Here is a 27571-nt window from a genome sequence, read left to right as displayed (position 1 = left end):
ATTTCCCATTACTGGAGTGTCCTCTCCTAGAACCCATCCCATCACTTAGCCCTAAAGTGACTGATTGACCACATAGTAGTATCAGCTGTTGTACTTGGGCATCCCTTCCCCAAAAAGAAACTTGACTAGAGTAACTGTTGTACTTTCCTTTTTCTAATTAAAAATTAAAATATTTATAATATATAAAATATATTGTGTCTATATAGATATATTTATTATATATACAAATAAATGTATACCTATTTCAAATATTTATTAGCATTCTTTTCTTTTTAAATTTGAGTTCCTGATTCTCTCTCTGACTGACACCTTCCTCTACTCATTGAGAAGGCAAACAATATATCAATTATACATGTGAAATCATGTGAAACACATTTCCATATTGGTCATGTAAGCCAAAAAAGCAAAAAATAAAATAAAAAAAGAAAGAAAGAAAATTATATCTCAATTTGCACTCAGGGATCATCCGTTTTCTCTCTGGTGGTGGAAAGTACTTTTTCATCATGAGTCCTCTAGAATTATCTTAGATCATTATAATGCTAAGAATAGCCATCCAATTCACAGAATTATCATACTTCTGTTCCTGTGTACAATGTTCCCCTGGTTCTGCTCACTTCCCTTTCCATATAATTCACATAGATACTGCCATGTTTTTTTCTGAAACTATCCCTCTCATCACATACCACATCTTGTCCAGCCATTCACCAATTGGTGAGTATCCCTTTGATTTCCAACTCTTTGCCACTACAAAAGGTACTGCTAGCAATATTTTTGTACATATAGGTCATTTTCTTTTATCTTTGGTCACTTTGGGATACAGACCTAGTAGAAGTATTACTGTCAACAAAGAGGAGGCATTTGAAATAGCCTATTGGGCACAGTTCCAGATTGTTCTCCAGAATGGTTGGACCAGTTGACTACTCTACCAACAGTTCATTAATACACCTATTTTCCCTCATCCCATCGACATTTGTCATGTCTAATAGGGTGAGGTCGTACCTTAGAATTGTTTTAATTTGTCTTTTTCTAGCCAATAATGAATTAGAACATTTTTCTCATGTGATTATATTTTTTATTTCTTCTTTTGAAAATTGCGTATTCACATCTTTTGACCATTAATCGATGGGGGAATAACTTATTTTTATTTATTAATTTGACTCAGTTCCCTATATATTTGAGAAATGAGGCTTTTACTAGAGAAACTTGTAGAAAATTTTTATATTACTTCATTATTTATGGTATCTTTTAGCAAAAATGTAGTTTTCCTGATAATCTTCCCTCTTTGGACCAATTTTAATAAGACTGAAGTTCAAGCATTGTTCATTATCCCCATTTCTCCCTTCACTTTTTTCTCCCTGAAGCGATTGGAGTTAAGTGACTTGCCCAGGGTCATACAAGTTAAGCAGTGTTGAGTGCCTGAGACCATATTTGAACTCAGATCCTCCTGACTTCAGGGCTGGTGCTCTACCCACTGTGCCACCTAGCTGCTCCTCCCCCTTCACTTTAAAAGCCCTTCCATACCTGTCTCCTTTATGGGAAAAAACTTCCCCATTCTATTTCTCCCTTTCCATTTCCCCCACTTCACCCCTCTTTCTCATCTCTGAAATCTTTTTATGTAGATCATCCCAATCTAATCAACTCACACCCATATCCTCTAATCTGTGCAGTCTCCTTCTAATTGCTCTTACCGTATAATCATAAAGCTCTTAGGAATTACATATATCATGTTCCTTTACATGAATCTAACCAATATAACTTTATTCAATTCCATGATTTCTCACTTGTGTTTACCTTTTTATTTTTAAAGTCTTGTGTTTGAAAGTCAAATTTTCTATTCAGTTCTGGTTTTTTCATCAGGAAAATTTAAGTCATCTATTTCATTAAAATCCATTTTCCTCCTGAAGAATTATAATCAGTTGTGCTGGTTAAATTATTCTTGATTGTGATCCTATTTTATTTTCCCTCTGGAATATTATATCCCAAGCCCTCTGCCCCTATAATATGGAAGCCACTAAATCTGTGTGATCCTGTCTGTCACTCCATGATATTTGAATTGTTTCTTTTTGGATGCTTGTAATATTTTCTCCTTGACCTGAGAACTCTGAAATTTGGTCATAATATTCATGGGAATTTTCATTTCAGGAGGTGATCAATGAAGTCTTTCAATTTCTGTTTAACACTCGGTTCTAGAATTTCAAGGCAATTTTCCTTGATGATTTCTTGAAATATGTCTAAGATCTTTTTTTTATCATGATTTTTGGGAGTTTAATAATTCTTAAATTATTCCTCCTTGATCTGTTTTCCAGATCAGTTGTTTTTCCAAGGAGATATTTCATATTTTCTCCTGTTGTTTCATTCTCTGGACTTTGTTTTATTGTTTCCTTTTCATGAAGTCATTAATTTCCACTTGCCCAATTCTAATTTTTAAGGAATGATTTTCTTCAGTGAATTTTTGTACTTCTTTTCCATTTGATCCATTCTCTTTTTAAAGGAGTTCTTTTCTTTGGTGAATTTTTGTATTTCTTTTTACCATTAAGCCAATTCTGCTTTTTAAGGTGAGTTTTTTGTTTTGTTTTTAGTATTTTTTTGTGCTTCTTTTACTAACCTGTTAATTCTCTGGTGTTCAGGGAGGACTAATACATCTGGCATGAGGGCTTGCCTTATCCACCTTTAGTGTCCATTTGTCACCCAACTTTCACCTGCAACTCTAAGAAGCTGTAGCATGTGTATCAGCTATAATCCTGGTAGGACCATCTCGTTAGACAGGATAAACTAGGTTAAGGATAACCAGCAGGACTCTAAACTAAAGCGAATCAGGGAGTTGTCTACCCAAGCATGTGAAGACTTTCCCCAGCCCAATGGGCAGATGAGAACGATTTGTTTCGATGGTCAGTAAGATGACTGAAGTGGGTGTGGTGGAGTGTTTAGAACTTGGACAGACATCCCAGTCCAAATTCCAATTATTCTAGAAGAAAGAGTGGGACTGATGACTTTGTGCAACTTGGCTTAACTTAAATCCAGACCCAGAACTGGGTTGGCTCTGGAGTTGGGAAGTCCTGAATTCAAATCCTACCTCAGACACTTAAACACTTCCTACTGTGTGATATTGGGCAGCTCACTTAACCCCAACTTCCTCACCCCCCCAAAAAAAATTGGTAAAGAGGAAGAGACAGAGACTATCACGCTCATAAACATGGATTAGAATTAGGAGCACTTGACGCCATGGACCTGATGGAGATGAAAGAGGGCTTGGGGAGGCAGGAGTTCTAGGTCTTATTTTTATAGTTTTTTTGGGGGAGGACTAGACTAACTTTTCTGTGCCACTTTGGAGTTAGCCATTAACATATGCAAATCATCTCAGAATTATTGGTAAAACTTTTAAAGTATGAGCATCTTTTTGATGTTCTGCTATGGAGGTCTGCAACTTGTCTGGGATTTATAAATAGAACAAATGTGTATAAATTTGTATAGGACCAGAAGATCCTGACAGAGCAACCCGATGGCTTCTCCTGATTCAGCACATACTACCAGGATGTGAATTTTGGTTAATATATGACATAGTTTATAAATTTTGCTCCTTTCATCTTTGAGCCCCTTTGTTCATGACTTCCTGGTTCCCCTCTGCAATCTAATTTCCTGCTATTGACTCCTTCATACTGGCTATTTATAAAGCTACTGCACAGACTAGAGGGAAAGGTATGGAAGGAGCTTGAGGGAACCAGAACAAGATGCAATTTGAACATAATGTATAGGAGGCTTTGTTAATCTGAAAGAGCCACATGTCAACTGATCAAAAATATCTGTTTCTTATATCCATATGAATGTAACAACTTTATTTCTTTTTTTAAAAAAAAATTTTATTATAGCTTTTTATATACAAAACATACGCATGGGTAATTTTTCAACATTGACCTTTGCAAAAACTTCTGTTCCAACTTTTCCCCTCCTTCCCTCCACCCCCTCCCCTAGATGGCAGGTAGTCCCATATATGTTAAGTATGTTAAAGTCTATATTAAAAACACTATATGTATACATATTTATGCAGTTATCTTATTGCACAGGAAAGATTGGATTTAGAAAGAAGGTAAAAATAACCTGAGAAGAAAAAACAAAAATGTAAGCAAACAATAACAGAAAGAGTAGAAATGCTATGTTGTGGCCCACACTCATTTCCCAGTGTTCTTTCTCTGGGTGTAGCTGGTTCTGTTCATTACAGATCAATTGGAACTGAATTGGATCCTCTCATTGTTGAAGGGAGACAGGTCCATCAGAATTGATCGTCGTATAATCCTGCTCTTGCCATGTACAATGATCCTCTGGTCCTGCTCATTTCACTCAGCATCAGTTCATGTAGGTCACTCCAGGCCTTTCTGAAATCCTCCTGCTGGTCGTTTTTTACAGAACAATAATATTCCATAACGTTCATATACCACAACTTACTCAGCCATTCTCCCACTGATGGGCATCCATTCATTTTCCAGCTTCTAGCCACTACAAACAGGGCTGCCACAAACATTTTGGCACATACAGGTCCCTTTCCCTTCTTTAGTATCTCTTTGGGGTATAAGCCCAGTAGAAACACTGCTGGATCAAAGGGGATGCACAGTTTGATAACTTTTTTTGATAACATTTCCACCAACAATGTATCAGTGTCCCACTTTTCCCGCATCCCCTCCAACATTCGTCATTATTTTTTCCTGTCATCTTAGCCAATCTGAGAGGTGTGTAGTGGTATCTCAGAGAACAACTCTATTTCTTAGGTCTACATGAATGTATATATCTATATGAATGTAACAACTCCTACTCTCCAAAAAATTGAAGGGTCCTTCAGAGGACAAAAATAGGGTGGAATTATGAAAATAAGGGAGGCTCAAATTAACTGAAGAGAGATCTTTTCAAACATTTTTGAGTATATCCCAGAACATATTTACCCAATTGTCTTTGATCTTGAAGAGAGTGAACAGGAATATGAGCCTATGGGGGGGGGAGGGGGAGGAGGAGGGGTTGCTGCTGTCCCTAAATACAAGTTCTTAGCACAGTATAGTTCATATGATATACCCCACTATTATTATGAATATCCCACCATATGGTATCATCGTATCAAAATACATTGTTATATCACATCATATATCATGTCTTATCATACAGCACATCAAATCTTTGTTGTTTCATGTTATATTTTCAGCTCCTTAAAGAGATTTCACTTTAGTGCTGTAGTCTATAGTTCTATTTCATTTTATCTGAATATATGCCCATAACATATGCACACTAATCTGAAATATTTCCTGATCCACGAGATTTTCCAATTCTTTAAAAAGTTGTAATAAGAAATTAAGAATTTTCATAAATAACAAGTTATATAACATGATATCTAGAATCTAGAGAAGAGTGTGCTTTTCCCACCAGGCCAGACTGCCCCCAGAAGTATCATTTTTGAGGCTAGTTCCCTGCTGTCCCACAACATTCCTTTCAGTTTATTAGCATGCGGCTCAGGGTTTGGTTTCAGGTCATCATTGTGTACAAATAGTGAAAACTGATTGGATAGACAAGACTCTCAGCCATTTCTGGATTTGCAAATGTCCTTCTAACATTATTGAGGGGGGAATTGTAGGGGTCAGAGGAGAAGGAGATGTCAGGGAACAGGACCAGTCCTTTGTTTTTTTTAAAAAAGAAAACTAATGTCCAGAGGGGAAGGAGGGATTGGCAAATAGATTCATAGATTTAGACATGAGAGACTCCAATGCTTCATTTTACAGAGGAAGAAACTGAGAGCTAGGGATGTACTTGCTTAATGACTGCACAGCTGAACCAGGGTGTTCTAACCCCAAATCCAAAGCTTTTAGCGCTGGACCACACTGCCTCTCTGGTTCCATTTAGTTGTGACGTTCAAGGATCTTGTGATTTACCAGGCTTGCCATCTCTTCCCAAATCCAGTTTGATGTGGGGAGAAGGAGAATTAAAATTAGGGCATGAACACACAAAGCTTGAGAGTCAGCTTGGGAGCCTTGGAGCTGAAAAGCTCAGAAGAGGGAAGGAGCTTCTAACAGAAATAGGGTCATACCAGGAATCACAGGCAAGCGAGAAAGGGAGTTATGGGGGTACCATTCTCTAGAGCTGTAACTAAGTGGAGTGATGAGGGCCGTGCTCCAGGCAGTTGAGAAACCTTTGAGTGGCTACAGCAGGTAAGAACAACATTAACGTCTAGTTGGGAAGACAAAGTAATTAAAATAAGAAGCTACAAATGGCTTGCTTCCTCCCCCTGGTGGCTGGACTCCTGGTGAACTTCTTAGCCAGTCCCCAAGCTGCTCCTTCCCCTTATATAAATTATATTCCTGGAGTTTCTCCCCATTCAGGACTTTGCGTCCCATAGTCTCAGATTGTTCCCAGACGGATCCTGCCTGCTCCACAGAACTCTCTAGTTGTAGATTCATCTCAAGCTCAGGACACATTTTGGGGGTTCAAAATGGCAAATTACAACACTGTTGCCTTCTAGTTCTTTTGGGGATCCCCAATATGTGAACATTCCCACCACAACTGCCCTTATCGGTCTGTGTCACACAGAGGATTATAGATGTAGAGCTGGAAAAGACCTCAGAGGTCAGCTAGTCCAATTTTGCAGGTTCTAGAAACTGAGGCCTAAGTCACTTGAAAGGACTTGCCCAGGATCTCAGTAACTGAACCAGGTTCTATCATTTCAAATCCAGGCATCCTCCCTCGCCTCCTGACAAGTGATCATCTAGGCTCTGCTTAAATCAATTAATCCACAATCATTTATTAAGCACCTACTCTCTGCACTGTGCTAGAAACTAGGGATACAACCCCTAGGTAAACAAATCAACACATTGTTCATGTCTGACCGATGCTCAGCACAGTACCTGGCACACAGTAGGTGCTTAATAAATGTTTTTAGATTAACTGAATAACTGACCACTTGGGCCACATGTTTTACCTGTAATCCACCAACCGCAGGTGTCTTCCTTCATGACCACCTCCCAATGCCTTTCAACTCTCTACACCAGCAGCTCCTTCTCCATGAAGCCTGTTCTGATCCCCCACTATTCCAATCTACTTCTGTCTATATCGACATGTGAACTTACTGTCTCTGCCTTGAGAGTAAGAGCTATTTCCTTCACTCCTTTCTTTGTACCATCAGCACTGAGCACAGAGCATGGATGTGTAATAAGTGTTTGTTGTTTGACTGATTGTTTCAAGATTCTAATTCCTCTCTGTCACAGCCTCCCTCTTTCCTTCCTTTTAATTGACCCATTTTGTCACTCTCATTTCCATTTCCAGTCCCTCAAGAGCCCCAATCCAACTTTCCAAGTCCATCTTCTTTCTTCTCTCCTACACTTTCCTCTTCCCATTGCCTTCAGGGTCATCTCCAGTTGTCCTGATCTGGCCACTGCATCCAGAAGGCTCTGGAGGAGAAAAGGAAGTGGGTGACTTTGCCCAGCCCTCCCTCACCTAAATTTGTTCACTTGAGTGTCATGGAATCACCTCTGTGATGTCATGGTCTTCTTCGAGAAGGAAGGACAACAACCTTAATCAAGCTCTTAATACTACCCTAGAGACTCTAGTCCCCTTGATTTTCCCATCAGACCTGATTTACCAATCCCTAATCCTGGGTAAATCCCACTTGTCATCTACTTGGCTCCAGGATAGCCCAGAATTACATAAAACCAAGGCAACCAGCTCTTGGGCAAATGCACACTGGTTTTCCCTTTCCTTCATCTTTGGGAGCCAAGCATAATTTGGGATCTCGGAATTGGCAGGGACTTGTAGCCCAACTGAAACATGGATGCCCTCGATTTTAAGAAAATTTATTACTATTTCCTTTTTTTGAAACGTTCCTTCCCCCAGAGTCAATACATTCATTAAGCGACAATCAATACAATCAATCAACAAACATTTATTAAGCCCCTACAGTATGTGAGCTGCTGGGATTACAGATACACAGCATGAAACAGTACCTTTTCCCCTAGATTTTTTAGGAACCACATCCAAGGATGTCTGCCCCTTCCTCCTCTATCCACCATTGCCTTTTGGTCAAGATAAAGAAGGCCCTACCTTCTGAAATCACAACGGGTCATTCTATCTCACATTTCATAACTAATCTGTTGTCAAATCTTGTCAATTCTGCCTTCATAATTTTTTAAATTATTGCTATTTATTTTTATTTTTCAAAACATACATGGATAATTCTGGGACATTAACCCTTGCAAAACCTTGTGCTCCAATTTTCCCACAACCCTTCCCCTAGATGGCAAGTAGTCCAATATACTTCATAATGTTTTTACATTTACTCCCTTTTCTCCTCTGCCCCAGGCACCTCACCCCTGGATAATTGCAATAATTTTCTCATTGGTCTCTCTGCCTCAAGTTTCTCCCCACTGTAGCCCCTCCTCTCCACCTCTTCAATAAACTCCTCTAAGAGCAAATCCAGCCCTCTTTAGTGCTTTAAAAGTTCTTTAAGGAGCAGCTACGTGGTGCAGTGGATAGAGTAGTCAGGAGGATCTGAGTTCAAATCTTGCCTCAGACATTTAACATTTCCTAGCTGTGTGACCCTGGGCAAGTCACTTAACTGCAATTGCCTCAGCAAAAAAAAAAAACAAAAACAAAAACAAAAACAAAAAACTCTTAAAAAACCTAGCCCATACTTGTTATATCCTATCCACATGTTCTCTGCAATTCAGTGTCATAACACTGAACATCCTGGATGTTCCTCATACCTGGAATTCTGTCTATCCTCATTTCTACCTCCTGACTTTAAGTCCTAGCTAAAGTCCCACCTACTATAAGAAGTCTTTCTCAGTTCTCTTTACTTCCAGTCCCTCCTCTATGTTGAAGATAATTTGTACGTGACTGTTTCTGCGTTGTCTCCCCCATTACACTGTGAGCTCCTTAGGAGTAGAGACTGCCTCTTGCCTTTCTTTCCATCCTTCGCCCTTTGTATAGTGCTCGGCATACAACAGGTGATTAATAGATGCTCAATGGCTGACTGTCCTCAGCTAACCTTCTCCCAGTGCCCTTTCTTATGGCAATGCTCTGAATCAGCTCACTTTGACGTGGCTCATGCACAAAGCTGTACCTCTAGCTCTGACCTCTTTCCCAAGCTAGTGACCTTTGTCCTATACCCTTGCAACTTCATCCAAATAATGTGCTTTCTTCTCATCTAGAATACACAGAGTATAAATGGGTAGAAACTGATAAGGTGACACTTCATAGAGAGAAATTTAGTCCTATACTTGAGTAAATAAAATCAAATTTGTGAGTACAAGATGAGAAAAATATAACTAACTAAATAAAAATGTAACTAAAATAAAAATAAATAAAAAATAATTTTAAAATAATGCTTCTGAAAAAGATCAGGTGTGGGAGTGGTTAGGAATTATAAAATTAAAAGGTAGTATACTTAGTTACGTAATCTTATGCTGCATCTTGAGGAGTATAGTGTCCAAGACTGAGAAAGGAACACAGGAGATAGGTCTTACTCCATCCTACTGATGGAGTCAGGGTGGCATAAACATATGACAAATTCACAATGGCCATTCTCCTTGGCAAAAGATGGGAGGGAAGGAGTTTACAGACAAAAATAAGAAGTAAAATAGGCACCAGGAGTGGCAAATAGGAAATAGAGGTGGGAGAGAATATAGTTAGACCAACCAGAGTTAGCCTGAGTAAGGAGAAAGATACCATTAAAGAAAAGGCACTATAAGGGAGAAGAAGAGTAACCTTTATAGGGGACTTAGTGCTGAAAAGAACTTAGCAAAGATCTTCACTATAATCAGATTTTTTTATAAGAGAAATAAAGCCTTGGGGTTTCTCAGACACAAAGGCAGGCATTCAAGAGGGAGGGTCAGAGAACTAGATGGAACACACCTGGCAAACCAGATCCCAGACTCGTCCAAAGATGGGCCCATCAAGATTGTCCACAAAAACCAATTTTTGTGTGCAATTATGACTGATGAGAGTTCACATCATCACTGTCTTAATTGATGGTAATAAGACAGTCTGGGAAAGCTAAGTTTCCATCAAGGTTGTCTCAAAAGTTGTTGTGAATTTCTTTAAAGATGTTCACTAGAACTGTTTGGTTCTGCAAACATATATTGTATCTAGGATATACTGCAACATATCCAATATATAAAGGACTGCTTGCCATCTAGGGGAGGGGGTGGAGGGAGGGAGGGGAAAAAATTGGAACAGAAACGAGTGCAAAGGATAATGTTGTAAAAAAAAAAAAATTACCCTGGCATGGATTCTGTCAATATAAAGTAATTATTAAATAAAAATTAAAAATAAAATAAAATAAAATAAAGATGTTCACTAGATTGGAGACTGGATTGATGAGTAAATAGTAAACTTTGACTTCATATTATTCTAGAGAAACAGGATTTGGGCTTCCTGGGAAGAAAGTACGTCACTTCACCATCCTGGGCTATTCTAACTACCGTATTTTAGCGAAGGTATCCATAAGACACATCCAAAGGAGGGAAGCCAAAAGGAGGAACGCTTGATTTATGATACAGGAGGACAGTGGGAGAACCTGGTCCTGTTTAGCCTAAAAGAAAAGACAGGTGGGATAGGGGAGCATTTGACGTCTGTCATGAGGAAGAGGGATTCTGTTTATTTTGTTTGGTCCCAGAGAAGCAATAGGTGAGAGTCAGAGTCAGAGTCAGTACAACGAAGAAAGGAATAAGTGACAGCGTGGAATCAGAGATGCAACAGCCCAGTTTAATTTCTGATTTTTCTTCCTCGGGTTGCGTCCTGTTGAGTAAGTCAAGGAACCTGCTCATTGATATCATGCAAATCAATACACACCAATTATGGAATTGGAGGACCTGGTTAAACTGGTCGGTTAATTTCTCTGTGCCTTAATTTTCTCATCTGTGAAAAGGGATATTAAGAGTCAAAAACCCGGATTTGAATCTTGCTTCTGCTACTTATTATCCATGGGACTTTGGACGATTCGCTTCCCTCACTGGACCTCAGTTTCCCTCTCTGTAAAATGAGGGGGTTGGGCTAGATGTCCTCGGAAACGCCTCCCAGCTCTAAGTCAGTGATGAACGGAGGGTCTCATGAAATGAAATCCAATCTTTCCACCCTCTCAGATGCTCTGCGGAAATCATCTAATTCTAGTCAGTCAACAAACGGCTCCGTGCCTCAGTTTCCCCATTTGTAAAATGACCTCCCAGGTTTAAATCTTATGCTTCTAGCGGGAACTTTTTTCACTCCGCCAGCCCAGCTCCTTCCTTCCAACTTTCAGTCTTGTAGGGTTGTAGTTTCGGGGAGCAGGAGAGTCACAAGGGGCGTCCTGTCTCTTTAAGAGGGAAAGGGTGATGGGACGCTTCTTTTTTCCCTCATCAACAAGTCGATTCCCAAGTTCTTATCCCCGCCTCTTCCGCCCTGCATTGCCAGGGACGCCCCTTTTCCAGACGCCGCCCGCTTCGTCTCCTCCCTCCCCGCGCCCGCTGATTGAGCGGTTACAAAAAATAAAAAGACTCCAGCCCGCCCTTTTCCGGTCTTCCTCCCGTTTCCGGTCCGTCCTCCCTCGGGTGCTCGAGCTCGAAAGGCAAAGCTTCAGGAATCGGCCGAGGGGGAGGCATGACGGGGAGGGGGCCGTTCTGATTGGCTGAGGAAGGCGTGGGACCGTCACGTGAAAGGGAGCTCGTTTTGTTTGCGGAAGTGAAAGGTCCTGAGCCTGGGAGGAGGTGAGTTTAGGCCGGGGCCCGACCCGCCCGCCCTTACCCGCCGCCACAGAGCCCTGGGAGGGTGGAACCGGCCAGCCCAGCCCAGCCCTGCCCCCCAGCCCGCGTCCTTAAATCGCTCTCCTCCCGCCCCTCTGTCCGTTTTTCCCTCTCCCCCTCCATTCCCCTTTCTTTCCCCCTTCTAATTTCTAACTCCATCCCTTTCTCCCCACACTTCTGCCCCTTCTGCCCCCTTCCTCTCACTTCCATCTCCCTCTCCTTCCCTTCCCCGCCTCCCTCTCCCGTTTTCTCCTCCCTCACCATCCCCCAGTTTCAGGCCCCACAAGTATTAAATACCAGGAACACAAAACCAAGAACAGGTCCCGCCTTCAGAGAACTTAAATCCTTCTATATTTGTATGTAGACGTGCACCTATCAATCAACAAGCATTTATTTTTATTTTTGTCGAATATTCCCTTTTCCCATTTACACGTGAAAACAGTTTTATACATTTGTTTTTAAAACATTTGAATTCCAAATTTTCTCCCTCTCGCCCCACTCCCCTCATTGAGAAGGCAAGCACTTCTATACAGTTATACACGTGTACTCGTGCAAAACATTTCCATATTATAAAGTGAAAGAAGACAAAAAACTCAAGAAAAATAAAGTAAAAGACAAAAGCGTGCTTTAATCGTATTCAGACCTATCAACTCTTTCTCTGGGGATAAATAGTATCTTTCAAAAGTCCTGCAGAGTTATATTGGATCTATTCTTACAGCAAAATCACTCTCATGGATCGTCTTACAATGTTACTTTGTATCCAGTACCTTTCCCTTTGTATCAGCTTCTGTTAAGTCTTTCCAAGTTTTTCTGAGAGCATCCTGCTCTTTATTTCTCATAGCACATAATCCCATAGCACAATTTATTCAGCCACTCCCCACTTGATGGGCATCCCCTCGATTTCCAAATTTTTGCTACTAGAAAAGAGATGCTATTCATATTTTTGTACATGTAGGTCCTGTTTTTTTTTTTTAATCTCTTTATGGATACAGATCTCGTAATAGTATTGGTATCCAAGAGTTTTATAGCCTTTTGGCGTAGTTTGGGCGTTCTACAGAATGGTTGAATTAGATCACAAGTCCCACCAATAGTGCATTAATACCTTATTTTTCTCATATCCCCTAAAGCATTTGTCATCTTTCATTTCTGTCCTCTTAACCAATCTTATTAAGATAGGAGATAGTACTTCAGAATTGCTTTAATTTGCATTTCTCCAATCAATAGAGGATTTTTATCCCAGATGGCTATAAATGATTACTTCATCTGAAAACTTTATAGGTTTTGATCATTTATCAATTGGGGAATGGCTAAGCTTTTTAAAAAATTACCTTAGTTTTCTAATATATTTGAGAAATGAGTTCTTTATCAGAGAAACTTGATTCAAATTTTTTTTTCCCACAGTTAAAATTGCTATTTCACGCCATCCAATTTCCCCAGGTGTTTCTTCTGTTCTCTTTCACCCGCCCTCCTGTTTTGCTTCTCCCAATCTGCCCTCCTATCATCTCCCTCTTTTTTTTTTTTTTAAATCCCCTTCCCCTCTTACTTTCCTATAGGATAAGATAGATTTCTATACCCACTTGGGTATGTATGTTATTTCTTCTGAGCCAATTCCGATGAAACTAAGATTCACTCATTCCTTTTTACCTTCCCTATTTCCCCCTCCACTATAAAATCTTTTGTTTTTGCATCTTTTTTGTGAGATAATTTGCCCCATTCTACTTTTCCCTTTTTTTTTCTCCCAGTGGATTCCTTTATCACCTTTTAATTTTATTTTTTTAGATACCATCCCTTCCTGTTCAACTCCTATCTATGCCCATGCCCCCTGCTTATATTAGTTCCTTCTGATTGTCCTAATAGTAAAAATGTTCTTATGAGTTACAAGTATCATCTTCTCATGTAAGAATGTAAATAGTTTAACTTATTTCTCTTTCCTGTTTACCTTTTTGTGCTTCTCTTAAGCTTTATATTTAAAAGTCATATTTTCTATTCAGCTCTGGTCTTTTCATCTAGAATGCTTAAAAGTCCTCTATTTCATTGAGTATCCGTTTTTTTTCTCCTGAAGAATTATACTCATTTTTGTTTGGTAGATGATTCTTGCTTTGCTCCTTGGAATATCATATTCCAAAGTCTTCAATCCAGTAATGTAGAAGCTACTAAATCTGGTATTATTCTGACCATAGCTTCATGACTTGAATTGTTTCAGCCTGCTTGCAGTATTTTCTCCTTGTCCTGGAAGCTCTGGAATTTGGCTGTTATTCCTGGGAGTTTTCATCTTGGGGTCTCTTTCAGGAGGTGTTTGATGGATTTTTTCCAGTTCTGTTTTACTCTCGTTCTAGAATATCAGGGCAGTTTTCCTGTAAAATTTCCTGAAAGATATTATCTAGGCCCTTTTTATGATCATGGCTTGCATATATAATCCAGTAATTTTTAATTATCTCTCCTGGATCTATTTACTATTTCATTTATTTTTATGAGGTAGTTCATATTGTCTTTTCTTTTCTTGGTTTTGTTTTATTTCTTGATTTCTCATAAAATCATTATCTTTTGTTTGCTCAATTCTCTCTCTCTCTCTCTCTATATATATAAAAAAATATATATATAATATGAATATATAGAGAATATATGTATGTATATATACATATATATATTTGGCTGAGGCAATTGGGGTTAAGTGACTTGCCCAGGGTCACACAGGTGGGAGGTATTAAGTGTCTTGAGATTAGATTTGAACTCAGGCCCTTCCTGACTTCGGGGATGGTACGCTAATCTACTGCATCACCTAGCTGCCCCTACTCAATTCTAATTTTTAAGGCATTATTTTCTTTAGTGAGCTTGTGTACTTCCGTTTCCATTTGGCCAGTTCTAATTTTTAAGGTTTTTTGTGGAGTTTTTTGGTCAATGAATTTTTGTGCTTTTCCACTTGGCCAATCCTTATTCTCAAGATGTTATTTTCTTTCATATTTTTTGTCTCTTTACCAAGTTGTTGACTTTTTCATGATTTACATTTCTCTTCCCAGATTTTCATCTACTTACTTGATTTTCAAAATCCTTTTTGAGCTCTTCCATGGCCTGAGACCAATTCCTCTTTTTCTTAGAGGCTTTGTATGTAGGAGCTTTGATTTTATCTTCTTCCAAAGGTGCATTTTGTCACATAGTAACTTTCAATGGTTAGAATTTTTTTTTCTGTTTGCTTATTCCTAACCTATTTCTTGATTTGTAACTCATTGTTAAAATAGGACTCTGCTTCAAGGGGTTTTGTGCAGCTCTTTTCAGAAATACTTCTAGGAACCTGTAAGTTTTCAGTTCTTCCCAGGTGGTATGACCTAAGATGTGTTTACTACTCTCCTGGCTTGTGCTCTGATTGTAAGTGACCACAGGCACTTTTTCTGCCTGTTCTGGTGAGCTAGTGTTCTTTCTCACTGCTCCTGCCCGGATCTGAGAATGTACACAGCTATAGAGTTTTGCCTCAGTGCTAGCAGAGAGACGCTTATAATCTCTTTCTGACCAGTTGTTCGACCCCCTTACCTTCTGTGGGCTGAAAGCTCCAGAAGCAGCCACTATCACAACTGATTTAGTACCAGCCAGGCCTGCCCCTGGTTTCTGGAGCTGGGATTGTGCTGCTGCAGTCTGCACTGGACTGTGCTCCCCTCTCAACCCTGCAACAGACCTTTCCTGCCAACTTTCTAATTTGTCTTTGGCTAGATTATTATTTCATCCTATCCTTTTCTGGGTTCTGCTGCTCCAGGAATTTTTTTTTGGGGGGGGGCCTTATTTAAAAGTGTTTAGAAGAATTTTGGGGAAAGCTCAGGGAAGTGACGCCTTTTCTTTATCATTTTGGCTTCACCTCCACCAAGTATTTATTAAAGATTTCAAATGTGTCAGGTCTTGAGCTAGACCTTAGTGAGCCAGAGACTTAGAAACACTCCCTGTCCTCAAAAAGCTTCCATGTTTTTTTTTTCTTTCTTTTTTTGGGAATGGAGCCGGAGGAGAGGAGAAACATATCCATCAGGCTGCCAGAATTAGGTGCTTATTAAGTGTCAGGCCATAAAATTCTCAAGAACCTTGCCAAATAGACCAGAATTACATAGATGTGCATGTAGATAATCCACACACATGCATATAGATACATGTATCTGTGTATGTCTGTCACCAAGGCACTCTTGTCTATAATGATTGCCGTTCTCTCCAGCCCTGCTTCTTACTACATAGTAATCCTCAGTCTAGCACACTCATCACATCTCCTTACCTTCCTCTCATTCTAACCTGGATCATGTTCCCCAGCCTTCTCTCACCATCTTCCCTTAATTCCTTCTCCCTCCTTATCCTTCTGTTTGCTGTCCCTGACTAGGGTTGTCTGAATTCCCAGGACCTTGGAACTGGTTTCTGGAAATAGCAACTAGTCAGGAAGTGGTAAGGGGGGCGGGGGCTGGCCTTGTTGGGAGGGGGACATAGGCCTTCTTAAGGCCTGTAACTTGTTCTTGCCATTGATTTGGAGTCAACGCCTTGTTTCTTGGGCTCCAGGATGCTGGTTGGGAAGATTCCTTAGGCAGCTCTCCCTGGGTCGTGGCCCCCTCTGAGCTGTCACTCAAGGCTCATTGCTGTTTGGTGACTTTTTTTCTCTTTAAGATAATAGTGTCTTATTCATGCTATCAGAAGTTTTGAGGGAGGTGAATTAATGTCCTGGGAAGGGACCCAGTTAGCGTGATATAACTGAGGTATCTGGGGAAAAAAAGCTGCAAAGGGAAGCTTGGGGGAGAGCGGTGAAAGGCAGCAAAAAACATGGTGGCTACTTCCAGTGGGCAGCTCCCTCCAGAGGGAGGGCTGGTTTCTTTTCACACATCTTTAGGATTTCTGTTTAGGGTTGAAAGGGACCTTATCCAAACTAGCCTCTTCATGTTTCAGAGTTGGAATTTAAAGTTTAAAACACAGAATCACAGCCTCTGAGGTGAGGGGCTCTCTGCTTGAGCCCACTAAAGTTTGCTAAGCACTGCCCAAATAGGATCTCATTTGATCATCACAAGAACTCTGTGAAGTAACTACCGTCATCATCCCCATTTCACAGATGAGGGACCGAGACAGACAAAGGTGAAAAGACTTGCTCAGAGTGGCCCAGTCAGTATCTAAGGCAGGACAAACTCTCTTCAGTGAGCTGGTGAAGGTGTGGCACTTCCTTGTAGGTACTATCACTTCGAAGGGTGGCTTAGGGAACCAATACTTTGATCCAGCTCATTTAAATATCTGTTCAGGACTCCATTTTGAAAAGCTCTGGGAATGCAAAGAGTGGAAAACATCCATCTATAGGCCTTGCTGCAAAGTTGAGTGTCCAAATCTCCATGATGGGAGGAGACTGGAGTAATGGGAGGACCCTGACGTCCTGCTCACCCTCAGAAATCAGCATGGGGGATGTTATGTCTGAACTCCCAGAGCACCGTAGCCACGGAGAGCCTCTGGAGGGCCCAGCCTCAGAGGCACCTTAACGAATTTACCTCTAGGGATCCAAGAGGGATGAAGAGGCACCTTATGTCTTTATGAGTCCTGTAGAAGGTCTGGCCATCACGAATTAAACTGTCTGCGAGAGCCACTGCCTGTAGGGCGTGATCCAAAAAAGGAGAATTCCCTTAGCCATGTATATATTTCTCTCCAGAGGAACAGAGGCCTCCTGAGGGCAGGCATTGTTTAATTTTGTCTGTGTCTCCCTAGTGCCTCCCACCGTGCTTAGCATTTAGTGAGTGCTTATGGAACTGAATTGAATCCTTAGTTTGCTGGAGAAACAGTTTGCTAGACTGGCCCGAGCACTGAATTTGAAGGCTCAGGTAGCAATCTAGGTGTTGCTGTTGGCTGCCTCTGTGACGCCATTTCTCAGGGCCTCAGTTTCCCCATCTCTCAAATGCTTGACTCTTGGGCCCTATGACACAGTGGGCCTGGGGTGAGGCAAGTTGCTCCTCTGGGAGCCATTTGTGAAAGAGTGGGGGTCAGCGGAGAGGTGGAGGAGGCAACCTTGAAGGAAAAAGAAGTTGGGGCGGTTTAAGACAAAGATGAGGAAAGTTAAGGGACAGTTAAAAAGATACTGTGAGCAAGGGAGACAGTAGTAGAATTCATTACAGTTAACTAGGAAAACAATCCGTGCCCTTGAGACAATTGGGGTTCAGGTGATCTTAAACCCTTCTCCCTTCTCTGAGCCTCAGTTTCCCCATCTGTACGTTAAGGAAATCAGACCAGTTGGGCCCTGCCCCAAGGTAGATGTCCAGCTCCTTAGAAGGGGCCAGACCCTGGACGTCACTGACTGGCTTTTCAGGGCCTCTGGTCGTTTCTGCAGCAGGAAGAAGCTTTGGAGGAGGAGGTACTTCCCCTTCTGGGCCTCAGTTTTTTCCTCTGTGAAATGGGGAAATTGTATTGGATTCCATGATCCTTCCTGCTCTAAATCTATGACCCCTTCCAGTGGAGGAGAATGAGGATAATTCAGTTCAAGTCAACGAACATTTTTTAAGCATTAGCTGTGTGCTGGATAACAGTGGAATCAATGATGGGCTTGTACAGAGAAAGCCCAACGCTGAGGCTGATCGTGGACTCCAGCTCTTCTTGCCTGGTGCCCTGGAAGAATGGAAGGGAAAGGAAGGAAAGAAAAAAGGAAGGAAGAAGGAAGGAGAGAGAAGAAAAATAAAAGAATTGCACCTGTTATGAGCCATTCTGGGAATGCCAAGATAAAAACAGCCCGGGATCCCTTTCCATTCCATCCAGAGAGAAGAAGGCCCCTGAATCTTGACTACATTGGAAAATTCTTACTTGACCCTTAAACAACCCCAGGAGGACAGGAGAGGAAACAGAGATGGATGACTTGTCCAAGGGTCATACAGTGTCTGAGGAAAGATTTTAATCTGCTCCTCTGACTTCAACTTCCACTGACCTGTGGGAAGAAAGAAAAATCTTCTGGTATACACAGAACATCTGTGGGGATGAGAGAGGAAAGAGGGGAATAGGTAGCTGAAGAGAGATGCAGAGAGATGCAGACCGAGGAAGAAAATGGTGAGAGAGAATGGGAAAGAGAGAGAGAGAAAGAAGAGGGAGGAAAAAGAATGAGAGGAGAGACAAAGAAGGATGAAAATGGAAGACAGAAGGGGAGAGAATGGGAGAGAAAAGAAAGAGGAGAGAAAGATAGAAAGTGATTGAGAGAGAGAAGGGAGAGAGAATTAAGAGGGAAGGGAAAGAATGGAAAAAAGAGAATGAGAAAAGAAGAGAGAAGGAAGAGAGATTGAGGGAGAAGGGGGAGAAAGAATGAGAGAAAAAAAAGATGGAGAAAGAGAGAGGGGGAAGAAAGAGATTGAAAGAGAGAAAAAGTAGGGAAGAAGAGAAGGAAGGATGGACTGGACTAGAGAATCCTCCCGTCTCAGTCTATGCTGCCCTCCATGGTCTTGGCACAAGAGCTCTGCGCAATACCCACATCCCCCCCATCGCCAAAGGCTTCATCAGCAGATGGGATCTCGGGCTAAGCAGCCGGAGCCGCCTCCAGCCCGATCTCCTTAGGAGATTGCTGCTCCGCAGCTGGCTGGGCTGATGCCATCCATGTGACATTCTGTTGTCGGAGGCAAGGGCACGTTGGGTCAGAATCCCAAATGGGCCACTTGTGTATTAGGCCTCCCAGAGTCATGCATGCAGTTTCCACTCGCCCTGGGATCTGCTTCCTGTCCGGGGCACTTGTGTAATCTTGTTCTGCTGGTACCAGGCAGCTGTTGCCTCCCTCCTGGAGATCACAGGACTGAAGCCCTCTGAGCCACCGGGACGTTGGAGGACGTCCAGTTCAATGCTCTCATTTTATGGAGGAGGAAACCAAATTCCAGCCGGGCCCTCTTGACCCAGAATATAGGCCCTCGCTGCTCAGGCTTTGTAGTGGTATGACCACAAGTCTTTTGAAGAGGATTAATTAGATACAAGTAGTAAGTCCTAAATGCTAAGCATTTCTATCGTGAAGCTTTACAAATCCTTATACAAATAATTTCATTTTGTCTTCACAATAATCCCAGGAGGGAGGTACGTCATTCCCATTTTACAAGTGAGGAAACTGAGGCAAACAGGTTAAGATATTTGCCCAGGATCACCCAGCTAGTAGGTGTCTGAGCCTACATTTGAACTCAAGTCCTTGTGGCTTCTGGTCTACTGCTCAGTGCCCAGTGATATCACCTCACTGCCTCCCCTGCCACTCAGACGGGTAGGGCTTCTCCCAGATCCACACATCAAAACTTAAAACACCCGAAGTGACCATTTGCATTCTAAATCGATTCCAAACTTTCCCAAAGGCCTTTTGGGCAAATGTGGCGTCACATGCACCAAGGCCAGCTGTTGGGCGGAGCTGAAGGTTCAACAGCAGGGCAAGAGCCAGTGAGTGCATCAAAGGGAGGAATTCCAAGTGGAGAAAATCCCTTTTTCCTGTGCAAGTTAGCACCTTCTCTGTGCCTCAGAGCCCCAGGAAGACAAATAGTTGGCTGGGTCTCCTGGCCAGACCTCAGATGAGCTCCCAGCCCTCCTCTGCCCCAGAGCAGAGTCAAACAGAATCGAGTGACAGAAGCTGAGAGAATCCCCCATGTTACGGTCCAAGGGCATCTCAGGATGTTGTCGGGGCAGAGGGAAAATCCCCTGAACTGTGGGCCCTATGGGGGCGGGGGGAAGGGGGGAGGGACGGGACGGGACAGGAGGGGAGGAACATACTTCTAGAGAGTTCCTTCCTAAGAGCCGTTTTGATATATAATCACAGCTGATATCACTGCAGATTGTATTAAGACAGCAACAGGATTCCTCTCTATTCTGTCCTGGTCAGATGTGCAAAAGGAGGTAGTTGGACTCTGAGCCCCGTCCCAGCCTTGATATCCCTGTTGTAAACCCCTTCCCAGCTGACATCCCCTGTTCTAAATTCACCCCCAGCCCTAACATCCCCTGTTCTAAGCTTCCTCCCAGATTTTATATTCCCTGTTCTCAAACTTCTCCCAGCCCTGACATCCCCTTTCCTCAGTTCCCTCCGGGCCCTGACTTCCCCTGTTCTAAAGCCTCTCCCATCTATGACATCCCCTGTTCTAAGGCCCCTCCCAGCCCTGACATTCCATGATCCGGAGTACCTCCCACTTGGACATTCTCTGTTTTCAGCCCTTCCCCAGCTCAGACATTCTAAGCTCTCAGGTTCCCCTCAGGTCAGATAATCTGTGATTCCACAAGACGCCTCTTCCGACTGTTGTGTTCAATTTAGAAGGGTCGGGGGCCCACCAGAGCATGTCTGGAAGAGGCTGGTCAGCAGGATGAAGGAGGCCAGAACCTCTCGGGGCTCTCGGAGGGAACCACCCATGTGTTCACTGGAGCAGGGCTGCTTGCTGGGATATGAGGGTTGTCCTTGGATGTGTGAGGGGGGATTGGGCGCATCACTTCTCTCTAGGAGGCCTAAGGGAGGCCAGTGGGTAGAGTCCACATATGGTAGATTTGGACTCTGTAGAAAGAGTGATCTCCTTAACCACTGGAGGAGGCTCCCTAATGAGGCACCACATTCACCTGGGGAGGTCTGGGAAGGTTTCCTGGGGATGGAGGGTACAGGTGGGTCTGAGGTCATCCTGGAAGAAAGGGAATAAGGGTCAAAAGGAAGGTTCCTGAGGGAAGGAAGAGGAGGGGACATGTGCACTTTGTGCAGGGAATTGAAGTGACCAAGGATGTGGTACCAGAACAGGAGTCGGGGAATGGGTGGAAGGCTCAGCTGGCAGGAGTGTAGACGAGGCTGGGCAGCCTCTGTGGAGCCATATTGGGGAAGGCCTTGAGTGCTAGGTTGAGTACCAGTTCACACTTTATTAAAAGGACTAGGGCTTAAGTAGAGGAAGGAGGGAGTCCGCAGGGTGTGTCGAGAAGGAGGAGGGCACCCTGGGAGTGGGGACGGCCTCTGCCCAGCATTGATTGTGCCACCCTTGTCTTTGGCTTGGCCCCAGCCATTGTGAAAGTCCCTGGTTCAGGAGAAGGGGATCTGGGTTAGTTATAACGGCTGGATGAGAATTTCCCAAACATTCGTCCTCAGTTTAGGGAGCCCGGTTTGGACCCAGGAATAGACTGCTTTGCCATCATCACCGCCATGTCATCATGACCTCCATGAGCAAGCCTTTACCAGTCCCTGTCTGCAGGTGGCCCTTGGGGAGCTGCCCATTGGGCAGCCCTGCTCTAAAGCCAACCAGATCAGCCTGGATGTATCCCTAGAACACAGGCAGTGAAAGCTCAGGATAGAGACAGAACAGACCGAATAGGTAAGCATGAGTCATTACGTTCTTTCCAGGTCAAAGTCAGAGACGTTCAAGGTAGGGAGAATCATGGAGGGTGCCCACATGGGCCTCAGAAATGTGAAATGGCTAACTTGCAAATGGAAGATCTCTCTCTCTCTCTCTCTCTCTCTCTCTCTCTCTCTCTCTCTCTCTCTCTCTGTCTGTGTCTCTCTTCTGTCTCTCTGATTCTCTTATTCTCTCTTGTTCTTTCTCTTTCTGTCTCTGTTTCTGTCTCTTCTGTCTAATTTTCTCTTATTCTCTCTCATTCTCCCTCTCTTCCTCTTCCCTCTCCTCTTCTTTTCTCTCTCTCTCTCTCTCTCTCTCTCTCTCTCTCTCTCTCTCTCTCTCTCTGTGTCTCTGTGTGTCTCTCTGTGTCTCTGTCTTTGTCTCTCTCTCTGTCTCTTTCTCTATTTAGCCCTGTGTGTATGTGTGTCTCTGTCTCTCTCACAAATCCGAGAAGGAGCAATATCTTTATCTTTGGAAGGAGATGTCTTTGCCAATCCCTCCCACTCTCCGGGGGCAGGATCTCTGCGCCAGCCCTGGCTGGGGCCCAGTTGAGGCCCTGCTGTTACCATCTCCCTCCATGTACAGAGGTCTTAATGCCTGTCTGAGCAGAGGGCCTGGGCCCGGCCTCTGACTCACATCTCACCTGCAGACTTTGTGACAAACATAACCCTTCAAGCCACCTTCCCCCTCCCAGGGCTGTTGCCCAGAGAAGCCTGGCCACAGGACCTTGGTTGGCAGCAGCAGGAGGGCTGAGATGAAGACAAGGCCCCTGGGGGCCTTTTTAGGGTGGTGGGAAGAACCAGCAAACATGATTTCGCTTTCTCTTAACTTCTGGGTGAAAGTGGATGAAGATGGCCACACTCCCCAGGGAGGGCCTTTTCTTCTCTGAAGAATTATGGGAAGGACTTCAGAGGTCTCCTAAACTAACTAAAAAGCTCATCCAATCATAGCATTTTCTAGATACATGGGAGCCTGCCTTCATCTGTAGCCTTATGGAAAGTGAGATCCCTAGGGATGGGGAGTTGCCACGGTCACTCAGTGCACAGGCTGCCTGCAGGGCCTAGTACCTTGGTCTCCTGATCCACATGTTTCCCTTCCCCTGCCCCACCTCCTGGTCCCCACAGGCGGCCTAATATAAGAACCAGAGCTGGCTGGGCAAGCGTGGGTCGACTTGTCAGGCAACTTGCTCAGCTGGGATAAAACCGCCATTGGTGCTTGTCTAGTCGGTGAGCCGAGGCCCCAGACACGGTATGTAATAGCTTCAGAAGGCAGACAGATCACCTGGTCTGTGGACATAGAGGAGACCTGGGATTCCCTCACACCCCTCAGTTTTATGGGCCCAGGTCCTTGCAGATTTTGCTGAGATTCTTCAGGGATCATGAGTGTAAGGGTCTGCGCTGGATGGGTAATGTCATTAAATTAAATAATCCTCTCTCCAACACTCCCTGCAAATGTCCACTCGATCCCAGCTTAACAAACACTCACAGTAATCTTGCATTTTGGGGGTGAGGTGGAGGAAAGGAGTTGATCCATTCCACAATTGTGCTTCTTTAGCAGTAGAAGCTCCTTCCTGTTACATTCTTTTCACATTCCTCACACAGGAAGTCTGGGACCCAAAGGTCCCAGCCTTTCCTCCTTGTTGGTCCCACAAGAAAGTGGACAGAATGATATGATTTTTAAATAGAGTCATAGAATGTTAGAGCTGGAAAGAATTTTAGAGATGATCTCATTCACTTTCTAAATGAGAAAATGGCAAGTGAGAGATGATAGTTACTTGTCCAAATCAGACCTGGCCCTCCGACTCCCCGGTGCCTACAGTCCAGAATCCCTTGGGAGTGGAGGATACTTCATGGAAGTAGTTGGGCTTTAGGAGGTGATCTTTTCCTAGCCCTCTAACCCTAGGCCTCCCAGCCTGTTCCTGGAGCTTGAAGGACTTGGAAGGAAGGGCAAGACAAGCAGGAGGGCACTTTGAAAGCCAGTGGTTCTGTTCTTCTAAGTTGGGAGGCGGAGTTCTCGATGCTCTAGTTTCCCCTCCTCTTTAGGAGTGAGCAGGTAGGTTTGTTTGGGACTGTGGTCAAAGGAGACAGGCCCACTGGGCTGGGAGTTGGACGACTGGCTAAGGCCTGTGTGCCTGGGCAAATCACTTCTTCTGCAAGTCTGTTTACTCATCTAGAAAGGGGGAATTAAACCAAAATGGGGACAAGAATCCCTGGATAACTGTCTGCAGCGGATATAAAGTGCTTTGTAACCACGGGATAGCTGTGACATTTTCCTAAAAGGCTGTGAACAAACCTGTCCTTTGAGTGGCCCCACTAGGGGGGGAAGGGACAACGTGTGAAGTCCCTTTTCCCAGGAACTCACTTGCTTGTGGCTTTTAGCATATCCATAACCGAGAGGAGAGCTCACTTATCTGTTGGAGAAACTGAGGCATAGGATGGGCCATTGACTGGGTTCCCTTCAAATAGTCTTTCAATGACAGAGACGGGAGTGGACTCCTTGGGCCCCGGGGGCCTTGAACCAGCTTGTGCCAATGTCTCGTTGCTGTTTCTCCTCCTTTTCCCTCCTTTTCAGTGCCCTCTTGGGGATTTTTCCAAAGTTTCCTGTGCCAACCTTCCTCTCAATGGCGTTTCTCTTTCCTTCCCTTTCAGTGCCCTTCTGGGGGACCTTGCCGAGCTTCTTGTGCCAACCTTCCTCTCAATAGTGTTTCTCTTTCCCTCCTTTTCAGTGGCCTCTCGGGGACCTTGCTGAAGCTTTTGAGGACTCCAAGCCTCAAGTTGGTGCCAGAAGCCCTGGTGGGGAGGAAGAGGGACGTCTGGGCAGAACTCCACAACGCTTAGTGAGGTGGGATGGGGGACCAAGCCCGGCTGACCACAGACCCCGTTTTCTTCCAGAAGGAGGGAGAAAAAAACAAGACCGATCCCCCCACTCCTGGGAAGATGCAGTTCTTTGGCCGCCTGGTCAGCACAATCAGCAATGTCACCAACTTGTTTTCCAACCCATATCGGGTGAAAGAAGTGTCCATGGCTGACTACAAATCTTGCGTCCAACTTAAGGAAGAAGGGCAGATGATTTTGTTCAAAAACAGCACTCATCGCACCTGGGACTGTCTGCTCGTGAACCCCAGGTCCACGCAGAATGGATTCCGGTGGGTGGTAGGCCCTAACGCTTCTTTCCCTTTGTCCCTGATGGTGGTGGCCACTGGGAATGTGGGGGTGGAGATCACCGTTCAGCTAAGAAATAGAGCTTGGGAAATCTGATAGGGTCTCAGGTTTAGAACGAGACAGGTTGTGAGGTCTGGCCTCCATCTTGTACAGCTGAGCAAAGGGAGGCCCACAAGAAGGAATCACTTTCCCACAGTCCTACAGTGGTCTTTCCCCTCTCCTGTCCCTGTATATTGGAGTGGAAGCCTTAGGGGACAGAAGTATTTTGGGGATCCAGAGACACTGCTGCAGACCAAGCTCTCCTATCCCTTACGGAGCTGGTTACTAAATCCTGCATGGTTCAGGCCACGGCTCTTCTGCCCTTGAATTTTTGTAGGTATGTGCGGGATAAGTCTCCTTTTCTTTCTGGGTCTTTTGATCATCCCTAGTTACGTAATTGCTCTTTATCTTTTTTCTGTTAACTCATTTGTCCAACCTTCCTGGGACTTTGTGTTAGGGCCAGACATTGCATACTTTTTAGTTGTTACTGCCTTATCTCAGAAGTCCTGGCCCCTCTTGTCTGGAGTCAAGAGTCTTGGGCTAGGAACTGAGGCCTTGATCAGGACATGTGCAGTATCATAAAGACCACAGATTGCTGTCTTTCTGAAGTCTCCAGTTTGAGTCTGGGCTACCCAGCCTCAAATTTGCTCTTGTGCGGCTCCAGGAAATGGTTGCTAGCTCTAGGCCCTGTCAGCAAGCACGGACACTTCTGCGGGGGTAGAGGGAGCTCCCCCCAGTTTTGTGCTGGAAGCTGAGGTCACGGTCTTGTGTCAGGGTCAGAGAAAAAGCACTATCCTTGCCTCCCTACTTAAGTCTCATGCTCAGGAGCCAAGTCCCTGATCCCTTCTCTGAACGTGGGTTCTGAAATTACAATCCTGGCCTACACCTGTTCTGATCACTTGTTGTCCATGGGTCAGATTTGTGACTGTCACCTAGTTCAGGTGCTTTGCTTGCGGTTCCACCTACCTGTGTTCCATCTCTCACCTCTCACTGTTGCATAAGCTGTCCCTCATAAGCCTGAAGTGTACTCACTCCTCACTATCACATTATAAAATCCCTGCATGCCCTCAGAGCTCAATTCAGGGCCTACTTCCTACACGAGGCCTTTTCTGACATAGAAGCCACCTCCTGTGGCTTAGTGACAAAGGGAGGGTTTCTGCACCTGCAACTGGTGTGGGTCAGGAGGGTGCGAGGGGCTGGAGATGCCGTGGCTTCCACAGTCCTGTCCTGCTCTGAGAGCCACATATGTTATACATAGTACAGGTAACAGCAGATTTACTAGTGGTTGTCTTTCATGTTCAGAATTTTAGGTGAGATTCTAAAAAGCACTTTACTTTGAAGAATAGTACCCCAAAGTAGCATCTCTGACATATTTTAATTGTGGGAAATCAGGCAGTTGGTTTTATTTTTTCCAGCAATGTTAACTTCTCTAATATGTAGCATGGGGTACCAAAAACTGGAACTATATTCACCCAGTACAGTACCATACAGTATCAATCACGTTTGTTCTTTGTTATAGCCTGAATCTCTCTTGCCATCACTGGGGTTATCTTTGCATAGATCTCTTTGCCCAATTGCCTGTTACTCTGGCTATAGCAAGACTCTGTCATTGGGTCTGGGAGCCCATAAGCCATCCATTGTTATCCCCTCCCCATTGCCTTGTATTTACTGGGAGTACATTTTATGCTACAGTGAAGCTTCTCGGGGGAAAGGGAATATTTTATTTTTGCCCACCATAGTATCCAGTGTGGAATAAGCTCTTCATAAATGTTTCTGGATTGTTTGGACCCCATCATGATGTAGTAGATTGGACAAATGACCGACCTTAGAGTCTGTGAGACCTGCGTTCGAATGACCACTTCTGACACCTGTGATTGTCACTTGACTTCTCAGTGTCCTGATGACTTTATGAGTTGCAGACAAGTTGCCCACCTGTATCAATGCAGGGTATTTCTCCACATCCCCATGCTCATGGGGAAGCAGAGATTGATTTTGCTGATTGTTTTCCTCTTATACTTCAGACTGAAAAAGAAATCTGCAGGGCCCTGTAATTAGCTGTAACTAGGTGGGGCTGCAGAGAGGAACGCAAGCCTACCGTCCCACCCTCACCTCTGCCTCAAGTCTCCCGAGGATGGGTCGACTCAGCATGTTGTACAGAGAACCCAACAGAAGGTCTTTTAAGGAGGGAGAAGTAGATGTTTGCAGGCACTCCAATAATCATTACTGTTAAACAGGAAACGGATTTTTAAGTTTCTTATTTGCCTGGCAGCTCTGACAAAAAGCAGATCCCTCAGGTCATGGATTTCGCGCTGTTTTGTCCAGTAATATAAGAAATAGGACTGTT

The 27571-nt window shown here is 43.7% G+C and overlaps 1 protein-coding gene across 6 annotated transcripts in view; it reads left to right on the top strand.

The window, feature by feature from the left end:
- Positions 1 to 11604: 11604 nt before the first annotated feature.
- The window catches only part of PLA2G6 (phospholipase A2 group VI), a 47393-nt gene continuing 31426 nt past the window's right edge, over positions 11605 to 27571 (top strand). Inside the window, exons 1-3 of one of the 6 annotated variants that reach the window (XM_051961933.1) lie at positions 11607 to 11708; positions 21784 to 22006; positions 24753 to 25172. In XM_051961933.1, the coding sequence (XP_051817893.1) occupies positions 24874 to 25172 (299 nt within the window). In that variant the 5' untranslated portion in view covers positions 11607 to 11708; positions 21784 to 22006; positions 24753 to 24873. Of the gene's footprint in view, positions 11709 to 20843; positions 20921 to 21783; positions 22007 to 24752; positions 25173 to 27571 lie in introns of those variants that run through there. The other 5 variants (XM_051961934.1, XM_051961936.1, XM_051961935.1 and 2 more) reach the window with 5 other exon arrangements.

This window comes from Antechinus flavipes, chromosome 5, assembly GCF_016432865.1.
Source record: "Antechinus flavipes isolate AdamAnt ecotype Samford, QLD, Australia chromosome 5, AdamAnt_v2, whole genome shotgun sequence".
NCBI lineage: Eukaryota > Metazoa > Chordata > Mammalia > Dasyuromorphia > Dasyuridae > Antechinus > Antechinus flavipes.
Note: the sequence above shows the minus strand (reverse complement) of the source record. Positions and strands in the feature narration are given on the sequence as shown.